Below are 16,678 nucleotides of genomic sequence, written 5' to 3'. Positions count from 1 at the left end.
TTTTTTAGCTCTCTATTGTTTTGAGAGTTATTTACAAAATAAACATATTTCAAAGGACTTTACTATTTACAAAAACCAGATAAAATGAAAATGTTTTATTTCTTAAAACATACGATACAGAGGTCTAAAATATATTTTTTCCAGGGAAATTCATGATCAAGAATTGACATGCCCTGTATAATTTGAGATGAAACTGCCCAGGACCATCTTGTTCCATAGTTATTGGTGAAGACTTTAATCATCCATCAATGAACTAGGACAACTACAATTTTGCAAGCAATGGAAGAGACGAGACATCCTGCAATACAAACAGTTCAAAAGGCCACTCATAACAGAAATATATTTAACCTAATGGCAAAAAGATCACTGACCTCTTTGTCAATGTTAATACTGATCTGGATATCAGTGACCATGAGGCAGTTGCAGCAACAATGATTATTCAAGAATAAAGGGCAACTAAAACAAGTAGAAAGTTTTGTGTGTTCACTGAACCAGATAAAGACGCAGTAGTGGGTTACCTCAAGACAGAACTCAAAATATAATAACTCGTAGGAGCAAACTGTAGAGAAACTGTGGTTCAATTTTAGAAGAGTAGCTGATTAAGCAAAACAGGTACTTAACAGAAAAGTTCATAATGAGAGGGACCCTCTATGGTATACAGTCGCTATGAAGAAACTTATTACGAAACAGGGACTACTGCATCACAGTTTTATAGAAAACCAGAGAGTTATAGGTCAAGAGATGCTGAATGAAATGTGAATGAAATGTGTTTGTATGTCAAAAGGCCAATATGTGAATCTTCAATTACTATTGTAGCAGAATCTCACAAAACTCAGAGAAATTCTGATAATAAGTAAAGACTGTCAGTGGCTCCAAAGTTTGTAATAAGTCATGGTAGATAACACAAAAGCTGGAACAGAGGGTAGCAAAGGAAACACAGAAATGCTGGACTCAGTTTCCCAATCTTCCTTTACACAGGAAGCTTCAGGAGTCATGACCAGGTTAACTCTCTTACCAAAGAAAAAAGATACAGATGTCAGTGGCACTGAGAGAGAGCTGAACTACGTAAAATTAAACAAGGCCTCAGGGTCCAATGGAAGAATTTGCAGCCGAATTATCCCCTCTCAAACAGAAGAGCTATGACACAAAAAAGGTTATACCAGCCTACAAGAAGGGCAGAAGAACTGAACAACCAAATTATTATCCAATACAGTTGACATCCATGAGGAGTAAATTTTAGAGTATTCTGAGCTCAAACATCACAAAGTGCCTTGAACAGAATGACCTCCTCCATGCTAATCAGCAGGGATGGCGTACATATCAGTAATGTAAAACCCAACTCATGCTTTTCTCCCACGAAACCCTGGAAGATGCAGTAAATACTGACTTTCACAAAACATTTGACTTAGTTACCCTGTCAACACTTACTAACAAAAACAAAATCACAAGTGTATCAAATGAAATTTGTGAGTGAATTAAGGATTTACTGGTAGGAAGGACACAGCACGTTATCTCGGACTAAGAGTCATTGACAGATGTAAGAGTTAATGGCAATGGGAAGGAGGATAAACTAGAAACTATTTGAGCATCAGAGCTATTTGCTAGGGCATGTTACTGCAGTCCATTACTTGACAAAAGAAATAACACGCAGGGCAGGAATGCACCAAATATTAGGAAACCACTCTTCTTTTATGGAAGCAAAAAGAAAAGTAATATATTTAAGACAGCCGGGACTAATTAGTACAATGCATGGTGTGCACCCATGTGACTGCCATCAACACCATGTCACAGAGGATGCACATAACACGGACTATTTTATGCAACCATCATAAATCACTCAAACAGATCTTAAATGGGTATCCATCCACCAAATGCAGATATACGCAGGCAAACAGACCCAGTATCCGGAATATCAACAGTACATCGAGACAGCATCAGGACTATGTCTACAACAGCCAAGAGGAGCTGAACTGGATATTCTATAAGTAATCATAGTTACTGTTCACTGGATTCAGGTCTAAACCAGAGTTAAAGGAAATTCAGTGCAAATGAAATTTAAACTATAGTCACGCACCAGCTTCACACTTAAGTTCAGTCATGCAATATTTCTTTTAGTAAATTATTGTAAACTGTTGCCAGCCCACATTGTCATATATTTTTGTTTAATCATTGCCGAACCACATTAGGCCCTGTGACAGGGGTGTACAGTTGCTGCATGAAAGCAAGTCACCACATAACAGCAATTAATTTTGGTGATGGAGGCTTCCCTTCCTGCCACACTATTATGTTTGACACTAAGCATATTTTATGAATAAAAAACAATGTCTAGTAACTGTAGTCGTTTCCTTAGCTATTTGGTCATTTCCTGGCATGCCATCATAGTTTGGTGTCCAGATGAATGTTATAGTAGCACCAACATCATGGAGTCCAGACAGCAGACCTTCAATGATCAAAACTAATGTGCTCTGCACATAGCTTGAAGGTTAACCTTTTAAGTGGGCACGACAGATATATCCGTCCATGCTCTGCTATGGCACACTGGGTTCGACGGATATATCTGTCCACTGCGTTCTGTGGCTAGTAGCTAGTGGGAATGACAAGTTATCGGCCTGCCGTTTGACACTGTGGTATTAGTTGAGCTTTGTCCAGTAGATGGCAGCTCTTTTCATGCAACACAGCGTGTTCTAGGCTATTTATAACATTGTCCACACGGGCGCGCGTCGAGAAAATGCGTCCTGTGAAGCAACCACAAAAGCGCGCCTTTTTCGTCTGTGTTTACCGCAGCGTTAGTGAGTAATCTTTTGCAATGGCGAAAAGAAGTCGTTTCCAGAATGATATTTTCACTCTGCAGCAGAGTGTGCGCTGATATGAAACTTCCTGGCAGATTAAAACTGTGTGCCCGACCAAGACTCGAACTCGGGACCTTTGCCTTACGCGGGCAAGTGCTCTACCAACTGAGCTACCGAAGCATGACTCATGCCCGGTACCCACAGCTTTACTTCTGCCAGTATCTCGTCTCCTACCTTCCAAACTTTACAGAAGTTCTCCTGTGAATCTTGCAGAACTAGCACTCCTGAAAGAAAGGATATAGCGGAGACATGGCTTAGCCACAGCCTGGGGGATGTTTCCAGAATGAGATTTTCACTCTGCAGCGGAGTGTGCGCTGATATGAAACTTCCTGGCAGATTAAAACTGTGTGCCCGACCGAGACTCGAACTCGGGTCCTTTGCCTTTCGCGGGCAAGTGCTCTACCAACTGAGCTACCGAAGCACGACTCACGCCCAGTACCCACAGCTTTACTTCTGCCAGTATCTCGTCTCCTATCCTCCAAACTTTATAAAAAGTCGTTTATCAGATTCGGAGATTGAGAAGCTGCTTTTAGAAATTGATGATAATTTCAGTGACAGTTCTGAAAGTTTTCAAGATACAGATGTTGAGGCTAGTGAAAGTGACTTTGATTCAGAAACATCTGACGATGAGACACTACTGCAGCAGACGGCACCTAGTGAATTTGTGCGTGCTAGTTCAGTCCGTATTCAATATTTGTTCAGTGGTAATAGTGGTACAGTTGTGCCTCTAAAACAAAATGATGTGATGAGTTGTTTTACGTGTTTTGTGGATGATGCTTTGTGCACAATGATAGCTGAACAGACGAACTTATGTGCAGAATAGTTCATAGCGTCTCATCCCAATTTAGCAGCACGCTCCGGGGTTCACAGTTGGCAGAATACTACATGCGACGAGGTAAAAATACTTATTGGAATGCTTGTACTTCAAGGAATTCTTCACAAACCAGACCACAAAATGTACTTTTCAAAGAGGGAATCAGTTGACACACCTTTCTTCAGGAAAGTGACGAGTGAAAAGCGGTTTCATCTTCTATTGAAATTCCTCCACTTTGCTGACAATACCTCATATGACCCACTAGGCACTATCAACAGAAAACTATTCAAAATTCACCCCATTATGGAGCATCTGCGGCGTAAATTCAGATCAGTATACCTGCTAGAAAGGAACATCATCGTTGACGAATCGTCGTTGCTCTGGAAAGGACAGCTTGGATGGAAGCAATATATTCCATCAAAGCATAGCAGATTTGGCATCAAATTGTACGAACTCTGTGAAAGCAGTTCCAGGTATGTATGGGACTTTACTGTTTATTAGATTGGAAAGGACACTAATTATGGTAGCCACTATCCAGACGAAAAAATAACCTCTCGAATTGTTTTGGAGCTTGCACACGATCTACTCGGGAAAGGCCACTGTATTTATCTTGACAACAACACCGATGTTGTCGGCACAATGTGGCAAGACAGGAAGGGGTTCCCTGACTTCGTAAAAAAGGAAAACTGAAGAAAGGGGAGTACATAACAGGGTACAAAGGCAAGCAGATGGTAATGAAATGGAAAGACAAAAGAGACGTTATGGTCAGCACCTTCCATGACGATACATTTGTAAATGTAAACTCGAAGAAGGGAATCATTCAAAAGCCACTCACTGACTACTACAAGAATATTAGGGGTGAGGGGGGGATAGGTGCGATTCTCAGTTACAAAGCTACCAGATGGCCAGAAGCAGGCTGAAAAAATACTATCGGAAGCTTTTCCGCCACTTGTTGGACATTGCATGCTACAATGCATACATTATGTACAAGAAGCATGGTGGCGAACAAAGTGGAATGAGCTTCCTGATTAATCTTGGTGAACAGTTAACCATATCTTCACCACATCAAGGGACATTAGTAGGACGCCCACATCCAACCCCAAAAGCAACACGTCTTACAGCCAGGCATTTTCCATACCTTCTGCCACCCACGACGAAGAAAAGACCAACAAGGAGATGTGTGGTGTGTACGAGAAAAGGCCTTTGCAAAGAGACTTCATACTGGTGCGCAGAATGCAAAGTTTCCTTGTGTGCAGCACCTTGTCTTAAAATGTTTCACACTGAAACTGATATGTAATATTGTGAAAATACAGTTTTGTTAACTTCTGCAATATATTTTATTCATTTCCACCAAACATCAATTTAAATTCAAAAATGAAAACGTGAAAGAAAACATGAGAACAGTGCGCAGCACCACTGCGAACGGGCGCGCTGGCGTATATTACCCACTGTGGAAGAGGCGCGCGCGCGCAAACTACCCACTTAACAGGTTAATAGCTTAAAGACAGCTCAATGAGTCACAACATAATGGAACATTTTACTGCCTTGGGTTCCAATGTGTCACAAGGTATGGGTGATGAGTGTCAGCTCTGCAAGAAAATGCTGTATACATTTGGCAGCGATTATAGTTCTTAGTCACCACTAAACACAGGCGTACCCAACGCTACCAATAATTCTAGAAGTCTGTGCAGATGTTCTCTGAATTAGGATATCCATGAAGGACTCAAAGAAAACATGTTAAAGTCTGTGTTCCATTCAGGTGCAGAGAACAGGTCAACGTGTATTTTCTGATACACAGAGAGGAGCCCGAGGACAAGATCTGTGCCTGAAATCAAAAAGGGGAAGCAGCAGTTCAAAAACTCCATGCGCTAAAGTTAAAATGTGTGTTTTCAGAAGTGATAAATTTAAGCTAGGTGAGCAAAAGCTATGTTTGTTCAGTTTCAAGAAAATAACAAAGAATAGTCACAGTGACACTTCCTCTGCCATGCTTCTTGAATCTGTGTGCATGACAAATTGACTTCAAAGTTAAATAATTCATAAACAGTGCAAAGTATTGAATTTTTTTTCTTAATAATTATTTCTCAGCACAACTTCCCCGCCAACACCCTTACAAGTTTTTCACGCTGTGTATTAAAATCCTGTATTTGGTGTGATAAATGGTAGTGAAAATTTGGGAAAAAACTTAATTATTGCAGAACATTACGAAAAATAGTTCTGTAATGTTAAAATACAGTACTGTTGATATGGCTGCTTGGTCACACACATCTATTAAAAATCTTACAAAGTGTAATGTTGCAAAGCGACGTGAAATGCAACATGCACATAAAGCTGGTTGCAAGCATGGTCAGTGTTTGACTTTCGTTTATAGGGAGAATTCCATGAAAGTGTAGCTCATCTGCAAAAGAGATGCATACAGAACACTTGTGCAATTTGTTCTTGAGTTCTACTCGAGTCTTTGGGATTTTCTGTAAAAGGAAAACACTGAAGCAATTCAGAGCATGCTGCTAGATTTGTTACCTGTAGGTTTCATTAACATGCAAATACTATAGACATATTTTGTGAACTCAAGTTGGAATCCCTGGATGGAAGACGTTCTTTTCGCGATGCTACTGAGGAAGTTTACATGGATGGATGGAGAGGGTTTTAAGGGCGCACGACGGCAAGGTCTTCAGCGTCCGCTCAGTAACAGATTGAGACAGGTGTCAAGAAAAGACTCAGAACAATAAGATAAAACAGAACGTAAGACACAGGAAACAAGCTTGGAAAAGTATGTGCCTAGCCACACTGAAGTGTGGGATGAAGCATGCCGCCAGCAGTACAACATGGACAACCCAGGAAGAAAGTGGTAGAGGGAGCTATAACAATATAGCAGATGGTAGTGGCTGACTGACCGCAAGGAAAAGTGAGGAGCCAGCTACTGTGCAATACACTAAAACCTCCAGCCTAAAAGTTTAGGCCAGAGTCCAGACACATCACAAAACTTAAAAATCCTAGACACACGTCTCATCATTAGCTAAATCAAAGGACAGATCCCCATCAACTCATGCTTCTGCCCTCATATCACAGTATAAAACGCAGTCTGTTAAAATGTGCCAGACAGAGATGTGCACAACACAAGCATCACAAAACGGGGGATCCTCCCGCCGTAATAGAAAGCTATGTGTGAGAGGACAGTGCCCAATCTGAAGACACGTGAGGGTCACTTCTTCTCGGCTGAGCACCCAGCAGGAGGTACGCCACGGCTGAGTTGTAAACTTCACCAACCGCAGTTTATTGGCCGTCACCGCCAGCCATTCTTCCTCCCACAACTCCATGCACTTCTTGTGGAGTGCAAAAATGACACACTGCAAAGGAATAGGACACTGGACCACATCCTGCTCTCTGCAGGCCTCCTCGGCAGCTCAATCGGCCTGTTCATTGCCACATATTCCTACATGACCAGGCACCCAGCAGAAGGACACCACCTTACCCTGCCATTGGAGCAAGTACAGTTGGTCATATATCACCTGGACTATCTCCTCAGTTGGGTACAGATTTTGCAATGATAGTAAGGCACTAAGAGAATAGTAGTATTTCACATAATATTGTCTGTTCATTATGTAAATGTTTAAATTATGAGGAAATCTTGTAAAAGTAACTGAAATTAAAAATCCAGTGTTTTGTCCAAAGAGAGCTAAGTTGAGAAATCTGCACTTACAACAGCTGTTACATTGAGCTTAGACACATTTAGCAGCAAGTTAAAAGTCAATGAAAGCAACTAGTTGTTACTGTATTACCGTATAGTGAAGACGCTGAGTCGCAGATAGACAAATCAGCATCTCTGCTATATGGTGACTAGCAACTATCCTTTCCATAGTATTGTTACATTCCATCCTGGATTTTCCATTGATTGGTTGTTGTCACTATGTATTTTACAGTTCATGGAGCATTTTTACAAATGGTTTTGCTGTAGGACAGTGAAACTAACATTGCTAAAAAAGAAGCGAAAGTTGAAACTGAAAATGCGGTATTGATGACATCTCGCTCTTCCTTTGTTCGGTGTTCTCCAATGGGTAGCACCATTCATACATGCCACCGGAGGACAGAAGTTGACACGACCTAATTGTCCACAACTCTGATTGGCCATTGCATCCTTAGACTTACCTACAGACAGCTTAACCTTAGTTGGTTCAAATGGCTCTGAGCACTATGGGGCTTAACATCGGAGGTCATCAGTCCCTAGAACTTAGAACTATTTAAACCTAACTAACCTAAGGACATCACACACATCCATGCCCGAGGCAGGATTCGAACCTGCGACCGTAGCGGTTGCGCAGTTCCAAACTGAAGTGCCTAGAACCGCTCGGCCACTCCGGCCGGCGCTTAATCTTAGTGTGGAAGACTGCAGTGATGTAGAACGACATTACTAATATTCAGAAACACACCTAACCATATCAGCATTCATGACTATTTGTTAGGATCAAGAGCTTTACTCTCTTCATGTATAGCTCAGCACCACAGAAAAACCTACAGCATTAAAAGTTATGTATAAATTAATTACTCTGTACACATTGTAAATAAGCTTATTAATGTGTTGCCTTTTTGCAGATGTCTGTCTGGCCACCTCCATTACTGACACAACAAAAAACAAAGTTTAATAATACATGGTGCAAAATTCACTTGTGCATTAACCGAGGTAAAGGTGATGTTAATGCTCTACATGGCATATTCTTGACATTTTTGAGTGTGTTATGGAAAAGAAAATAATCTTAACAAAACAACAGCACTCAAATATCTCAACATTCCTTACGAAAAACCTACAAATCCTGGTGTCACTCATGTAACAAGGGGCTGGGAACGGTGTGAAAGAAGAATCACATCAATGAAAGCACTGCATACCCCAATATGTCGTGCAGGTGTGTTGCTACCTGACTGTTTCTGTACCAATTGGAAGGTCAATGCTGATATTGTTTGTAAACATACACACAGTAACCATGGGCGTCACCTACACATGTACATCTACAATGTATTATCATGTGAGGAGAAGAAAAATGATTGGTTGTCATCCGACGAGGCTTTGGAGGTACCATATGAATATTGAGCCAATGTTTCTGATTTTTGGTCAGATGTGTAAATGGGGGATGCACTTCACTAGTACAATTAACATGGAATTTACGGGAAGGATAATCCAGAGGGCTGTTTTGATACATGTGCTAAAGAATTGTGACATGTAGTATGACATAGTCCATATCAATTCAGGCAGGCTAGGAAAAAAATCTTAGATTCATAGCCTCAGATGTTATTGAATTTAGCATATGTTAAAATGAAGGACCAAGCAAGGAACATGTATTTTTTTGTTTTCTCCAAAAAAAAATTCTGCTCCGAGATACTGCCCTCCAAAGACGACGCTGCACATAAGATTTGAAGATGCCAATTCTGGGAAAAATTTTAAAATGCTGTATCTCTGGAACAGTTCTAGATGTTCTCTGGTGTTTTTTAAATTTGAAAGATAATTGCTTTACGATTACAAAGAAATCCTCCATTTGGACTTAACTGTCAAAGTTCTTTTACGATAGCACTCTGAACTTCTTTTCTAATTTACAGAAAAACAATTCTTTTTTCAAAAATACCAATCCATAATTTTTTTTTTTTTTTTTTTTGTGATTAGTACGCTATAGTTCTACATTCCCTGAATAGGAGAGCTTCCACTTTTAGGTTGAACAGGTTTTATATACAATTGAAATTTTTGCCATACACAAAACCTATTTTATTACCACATTATCACACAACAGGCTCATAAAAATCAAAATCTAGCCTTATTTAACATAATTTTAGTTTTGAAAAATGAGTAAGAGACTTATTTTTCAAGCATTGTAAGTGATTCCAAAATGAATGTGAAAGGTCCAAAGACTTAAAGGTTTCAACTTATACAACTACTGTGCACTCTGTTTTGTACTAAAATTCGTCAGTCAATGAACTAACAATTTTTTCCACTGCCTCAGTATCTTCCTTTGATAGAGTGACGCCTTCCTGTTGAACCAACAGGAACTGGAGTACTTACAATCTGCAAAACATTGTGAACACGAAGTGAGTACAGATGGCATTGTTGCTGTCCTTCAGCTGGAAACCTATATCCAGCAGCTGGTCCATGTGGTAGTATAAAATTCAGCACAACTTCGTTTAATTCATAACTGGTGTCTATAATCTGCAATACACCAGTCAGTCATACACACATGCCACAAACACCCCCTTTCTCAGGTTGTGAATACGAATATTATCCTGGTGTTTCCGAGGTGTTGGCCAAGGGAACAAAATTTCTTGTTTCTTGCTCTTGAAAGTGCATGCAATATGAGTTCGCCCATCACTCTGAACCCAAAAATGTGTCTCCTGAATTCTTTTCACAGGAGTAGTTTGTTTGGACCATTCTTCTTTTTTCTGCTCATGAAATTCTTCGATTTCCTCTTTGGATAAAAGAATGAGGGCTGCTGATGTGTAAGATTTCACGACACTCATATAACTCTCAGCATTCTGAATCACAGCTGTATTTCGTCTGGAAATATTATGTTTTGTAGCATCATGATTCAGCAGGCCGCCTACACCATCACAAGGCCCCTTGCCATAACCAGTAGCACTGTATACCCAGTCAGTTGGCACAAGCAACTTACTCCATTCAAACAGATGGTAATTATTTATAAAATGATGAGGAGCACCATCAGAAATAATGATCTTCTCTGCCCCTGTTTGCAGCTGAAGAATTTTGCGAATTGCTGGCAAAGCATGTGCTGAGTCAACTCCTGTGTCATCATTTATAACTGCAACATTTGTGGTCTTGTTTTAAAAACATGTCACTCCTGTAAAAATTGAAACCTGGTCATTACTCCAATGATACACTTGTACTTCTTGTGGGAGAATTACAGACCAGTTCTCAGCAAATTCACAGTGAAGCACTAAACATCTTGAGGCTGCACACACCCTTTCACTTCTGCAATGTGGTGGAGGTGTTGTTTCTCCACATGCTGGTGTGTTGCTGCTTTCACTGACCATTTACCAAGTTCATCAATGAAACTGTCAAGGGCAAAAGTTTTCTTAATTAGTTTAGTTTCCTTCCATGTCACATATGTAACTTCTGCAGAGTTATGTGCTATGTCTTCTAGGCCAGGGCAAACACCACATTGTTGAAAGAAACAAGTCTCTCCTTTTACATCACCGACTACTAATGACTTCACACACCTAACCAGGTGTCATATGTCACGTGTTTCAGTAAGTTCTCCAAAGTTAGCACACAAAGTTCAAAATTCGTGCAGTACACACATAAACAAGACATCTCCAGCTGGGTGTGGAACTACCCACTTAGGTCACAGTGCATACAATTTTCATCTTCGAGTATGTGAAGTTGTTTAGTTGCTCTTATAAATTCTAAAAGTTTCTTTAACACTGTGAGTCCTGTACCTCTTCACTTTCACAACTTTTTGACCTTCAACTGTCACAGTTGTAGTGTCCTTTTTGGTGTCACTCTCACGAGAACAGTCCCATTTCTCTTCCAGATAAAATGACAGCACTGTTTCACGTGAGCTGGAGGCCTGTATCTCGGGTCAGGAATTTTTTTTTTGGAGAAAACAAAAAAATATGTTTCTTACTTACTCCTGAATTTTAACAGATGCTAAATTCAATAACATCTTACACTATGAAGGTAATCCCCTGCCTGAAGTGATACGGTTTATGCCATATTAACACACTGATTCTGAATTGCTTTCCATTTTTATTTACGAAAATTGACTATGTCACCATAAAGATTGTCCTACAGAAAGGATTCCGGCTTACCTTTAGGTTTCTCTCATTGTTTGCATACCACGCTGTTTGAATTATGTTACCATCATACTCCGTAAGCTCCTCAAATCCGGCTAATCCCAATGTCTGTAAGTCCTCTCCAATACTCACGGCATTCCAATTGAGATCCGGTTTCTGATTCTTCATTATACCAAAAAATATTAAAGGAGAGTCAACGCCTCCGTTCACAAGCACTACTTAGCAGCACACGCAAATCCAAACAAACTGACCACGCGTTTCATATCGCGTAAACACACCAAAGTTCGTTATTCAAAGATACGGCAGTATGATGTATTTGACATTCGATAGTCATCTTTCTTTACTGCGCTACGTTTACCGGAGTATCTCGCGCTAGTAAGCCCCCTGGCTCCGTTGACATTTCGGACCGGAAACCGGTATAATGTGACTAGCTGCTATACACACCCGGCTGAAACAACAGATGAACAACTGACACGGAACTCTATGCTCGAATGGAATATGATTGTATATTCGTAGCTATAAAATTCGTGTAATTTTCCTCATTCTGATCGCTCAATTATCTGTATGCGCTAAACAGATTAGCGAGTAATCGAGTATATAAAAGTCGCTGACTACTATAAAAGGGAAATTATGGTGCTAATTACTTTTCGGTTGTGCTTAAGAGCGTTCACCCACCTAAAAGAGAGCGTGTGATTGCTATTTTTGTAATACATGTGTGTGACCACGTTGTAGAAGTAGACTGAAGGATAAGCAGTTGTTTACATTTGAGCTATAATTTACTTGGTCAAGTTAATTACCATTGTGCATTAAGTATCAAGGCATGTGTTATAGTACTGAAGCTTTCCTCGCAAAATTAATACAGCAACACCATACACATTGCAACTGGCACATTGGGAATTATTTTAAATACAGAAAATTTAAATGCAATTATTACTCTATGTCCATAAATTACTTTTATTCTTCTTCTTTTTATTATTATTATTCTCGTGTCAGAAACATACAGGTACATCTACATACATTTTACACAGTTATGATTAAATTACTTTCGACCAAAACTTGGTCACTTCCAGTGCTTGTTGAAGATTATCTTCTGTACAGGAGACTGGGCACAATCGACACCAAAGCATGTGCTGTATTGTCTGTTCTTCTCCACAGTCACACTGAATAACATTTTTATCTGTGTATCCCCATCTTGCCAAATTAACTTTTGATCTTCCAACTCCAGATCTCAGTCTAGTCAGGGACTTCCAATTTGTCCATTCCCTATCATGGTCTGGAGGTAAAGCTTCAACAACTCTTTTCCAACCAGGGGAAGGTAGGTCGACGCCCTCCATAGTTGTAACCTAGCTTTTTCAGCAGTGGTTACAAGTTTCTTTGATGTCGTAAGTAAACTCTTTCTTGACTTCAGTCGTTGCGGATGCGGTTCATGCCCATACAGAGAGTGGGTAGTTTCCTGCTCCACTGCTTCTTTCCTTTTTCGCAGCTACCTCTCTTCGAATAGGTGGTGGTGTTATTCCTGCGAGGTGGTAAAGCCATTCGACTGGAGTGGATTTTATGCAGTCTGTTATAATTCTGTAGGTTTCGTTGAGAGCTACATGCACCTGTTTGGCATGAGTTGAATTATACCACACAAGACATTACAGGAAATTACTTTAATGCTGTATAATACTTTGTCTAAATCAAGTACAAAACCATCAGAATGTTTTCGTGATTTTTCTCTGTCAGTACTTGGTGTATGATACGAAACACTCATCTTTTTCTAAGCATCTGTATCATTAGTGAAGATAGTTCATAGACATCTTCATCCCAGCATAGGTAAAACTGTTGTGGCTTATTCAGCACAAAAGCGAAATCTAGATTACTACCATATGTCGAGTCATATATGTGTACACACGTCTTTGTGATAATAACTCATCCAACTTCTGCTTACTTTTGGAATAATGCCTGTTTAGACCATAATAGTAATGTAATTAATGTTCTAAATCACTGAGAAGGGTGTTCCCATATGATTCAGTCACATATTCAATATTCCTTTGATAGCTATGGTTGTTTTCTTTTCACGCAGGAATACTGTTAGTGTGCAGTGTAGTTTTCACAGCGACTAACACAAAGAAGAAAATGTTAACAGAAGAAAGTGTAGCGTTAAGCAGCTCTGTTTCACTTACAGTGGTTCCTAATTTGTGAATGATATAACCACTTTTAATAGCTTGCTATTTAGCAGTCTCACTGAGCGTTCTTACTAACTACATCACTAAGTTTGTCATGCAAAATGTAAACAGATCAGCTTCATTGTTATTTAAAGTGTGAATGTGCTGTGAAAAAACACTCAAGATTACCAATTATGATTACTTTCTTTCCCACCTTAAATTTGGGGTTGTAGCGACAAATGGACTACGTGTCGCCTCTGACTGAGCAAATAAACGTCACTATCCTGTGCAATAGAGTAATCGGTAACATCTGTGATAAATTAGTATATGTCGAACCTCTGACCAATGTAGACCACGATGTAATTCTGTCCAGTAAATAAAGTAAGGGCTTGTCTACCACACTCTGCGTACCGTTTATTATGTATGCACTCTCGCTGGTACTGCATTTTCTACAGTGGTGACTCCGTCTACAGCGCCGCGTCGTGATTTTGTGGAGATCTTCCACATCGGTTGGATACTCGACTAAGCTGCCATTGTTCGCCGCGTCGTCTCGTCGTATCAACGACGGCGCTGAGGATATTTTGCAAACAGTGCCACGATGTAATATGAACATTCCATGTGGCAATTTACAAAGTAACGCTCGACCTGGACTAGAGGAGCTTCGGTGCAGTGATATGGACGGAAACAATCCCAAGTAAAGAACGATGGCGCCCTGTTTACCCTGCAACTGTTACATCGTGGGCTCCTTGGTGTTCCTCCGTTCTGGCTCTCATGCCTACCAGGAGATTTCCGAAACTGTCTGGTGACTTTTCGAGTGATATTCTCCAGCCCCAATGCAATACAGACACTCTTAATGGCGCATTTCGAAAGCATAAGCAATGGACTCTATTAAATAATCCTATGATCATCTCATCTATTGCTTCGATTTATGGACAGCAAATTACAAAGGCCAATCCCTCTATGGTGTCTGGCTCTCTTGTCGCAACCATCTCTGCACCACTCGTTCAGCTCATAAGTGATCTTGGTGCATCTTAGACTATGTCATACTAGTTCAAGCCGACCCTGGCCCACTGCCTACCATGTTTAACCTAACCACCGCCACACATCTCGCGTCTCACTCCTCTTAGGTGCATTCTGCATACAGTGCTAAATTGCTCTGCAGTCCTGAACTTTTGCAGCATTCACCACTTCAGGTTACATCTACACTGCACCAACCCATGTGTGACATCACCTCTGCATCATCTGCATTTTGCACCTTTGACGTCTCATACTCTGCTCATGGAGATGGAACGCATCCGTTCGTTCGACCGAGCATTATACATCCCAAGCCTGCCATGCCGGTTTTCGAGCCATGCAACACAACATTTCTGCAACTGCCTCAACAGTACGGTATGTCGCCCAAAGCCTATTCTCCATACAACGTGAAGTCCACGCCATTTGCGTCGTGGATTTTCGCGTTGCCGCAAGACAGGTACTTCCAAGAGGTGCAGCAATGAATGCTACATGTGTCGTCGCTCCCACACTGGCCGCATTGGTCAATGCCATGCTCTGGCTGGTCCTACTTGTACAACCCACAGACATTCTCCGCACCACCCGGCCTCATTTTAAACTGCCCACTTTCTGTACTGATCTGTTGACAGTATGGTTCACTCTGTGTGAGTGCTTGATGTCCGCCCACAGGATCGTCGATGATGACGCAAGCTTTATGACCTATTTCTGGCAGCACCCACTCACAAGTAGGAGTCTACTAAGGCTTTGCTGCTCCAGCACCTCTCATGCCCTGTGGAATAGCAACTACACATAGTTACGCAAAAAAAAGTCCTTGGAGACAACCCGCCAACCTTTCTCTGGCGATATCTATGGATGCAGATTGATCCTATGCTGATGCCTGACCACATGCTCTGAACACTGTGGCTATTGAAACTTCCCAAACACATCCAGACCGCAATACTGTCAGATGAGGATGACACCCTCGACACCTGACTTCCACTATCAGACTCAATTCATACTCTGGTGCAGCGTCGTACTTTCATCAATAGCTACTCTGACATCAGAGAGGCCCCCCCCTCCCCCAGTTGGCTATGTCACTGGGCGTCCCCTACAAATCTCGTTTAAAGAAAGGCAAATTGTGGCGCCTGTGTCGTGACTACTGGTAGCTCAATGATCGAACTATTATAGATAGTTATCCAGTCCCTAACTTGCCTGCATAACCGACATCCTTAAATTCTCACCATCAACAGAAGGGTACAAAGCTCACTTACAACAAGCTGCCCATGGAGTCATCATAAATGAAGACAAATGTTAGTCATGGCAAGCCCGTGTGACCTTCGCTGGCCACCATGTAGACGCCTCAGACATTCACCCCACACCAGAGAAGACCAACAAGATACGACTCTTGCCACCTTCCTCCACCTACCAAGAGTTACACAGATAGGCGTCATAAATTACTACAGGAGACAATCCCACACAGCTGAGACTCTCTTTGAGCAAAGTCCTGTGTGGGAAAAATACTGCAGGAAAACACCACGTCGAGTGGACACATCCAATGCAATCTGCCTTTGATAAAATCAAGGATAACTTACTGCACGTGACCACATTGGCTCATACGTCTCCTCATGCCCACCTTACTATGAGAGCAGGTGCGAGTGACCTCACTGTCAGTGACATTTTACAATAGGAGATAGCTGGCCTTCCCCAGTCTCTGTGGATTTTTCTCGTAAACTTTCAGACATGCTGCCTAAGCGATCAACCTTTGAAAGTGAGCTACTCGATATCTACGAGGCCATTTGTTACTTTCAAGAAGAGATAGTGGACTGTTTACACAGATTACCATCCCCTGGCTGATGCATTATGCAACCTGCCTGAGAACCCTTCCCCCACACCCAACACGTTTTTGATATCTCGATCTCATTTCACGTTCAAGACTGATTATGTCAAAGATGCTGACAACATTGTCATGGACCATTTGTCACGCATTGCCTCTTCTTCCACCCAGCTCGATTACAATGGATTGCCGAAGTGCAAGACTCGAATTAAGACTTACAGAATCTCCTTCATGGCCCAGACACAAGCCTCAAACTTGA

The 16,678-nt window shown here is 41.1% G+C and overlaps 1 protein-coding gene across 2 annotated transcripts in view; it reads right to left on the bottom strand.

Moving 5' to 3' along the window:
• Window positions 1-11,729, bottom strand: part of LOC126416735 (ATP-dependent RNA helicase DDX24) — an 85,928-nt gene extending 74,199 nt beyond the window's left edge. The window contains exon 1 of one of the 2 annotated variants that reach the window (XM_050084558.1): window positions 11,464-11,729. In XM_050084558.1, the coding sequence (XP_049940515.1) occupies window positions 11,464-11,616 (153 nt within the window). In that variant the 5' untranslated portion in view covers window positions 11,617-11,729. The remainder of the gene's footprint in view (window positions 1-11,463) is intronic. The other variant, XM_050084559.1, reaches the window with a different exon arrangement.
• Window positions 11,730-16,678: the final 4,949 nt, after the last annotated feature.

The sequence above is a fragment of the Schistocerca serialis genome, chromosome 8 (assembly GCF_023864345.2).
Source record: "Schistocerca serialis cubense isolate TAMUIC-IGC-003099 chromosome 8, iqSchSeri2.2, whole genome shotgun sequence".
Taxonomy (NCBI): Eukaryota; Metazoa; Arthropoda; class Insecta; order Orthoptera; family Acrididae; genus Schistocerca; species Schistocerca serialis.
The sequence above is the reverse complement of the archived record's forward strand: the minus strand, read 5'-3'. Positions and strand labels throughout refer to the sequence as shown.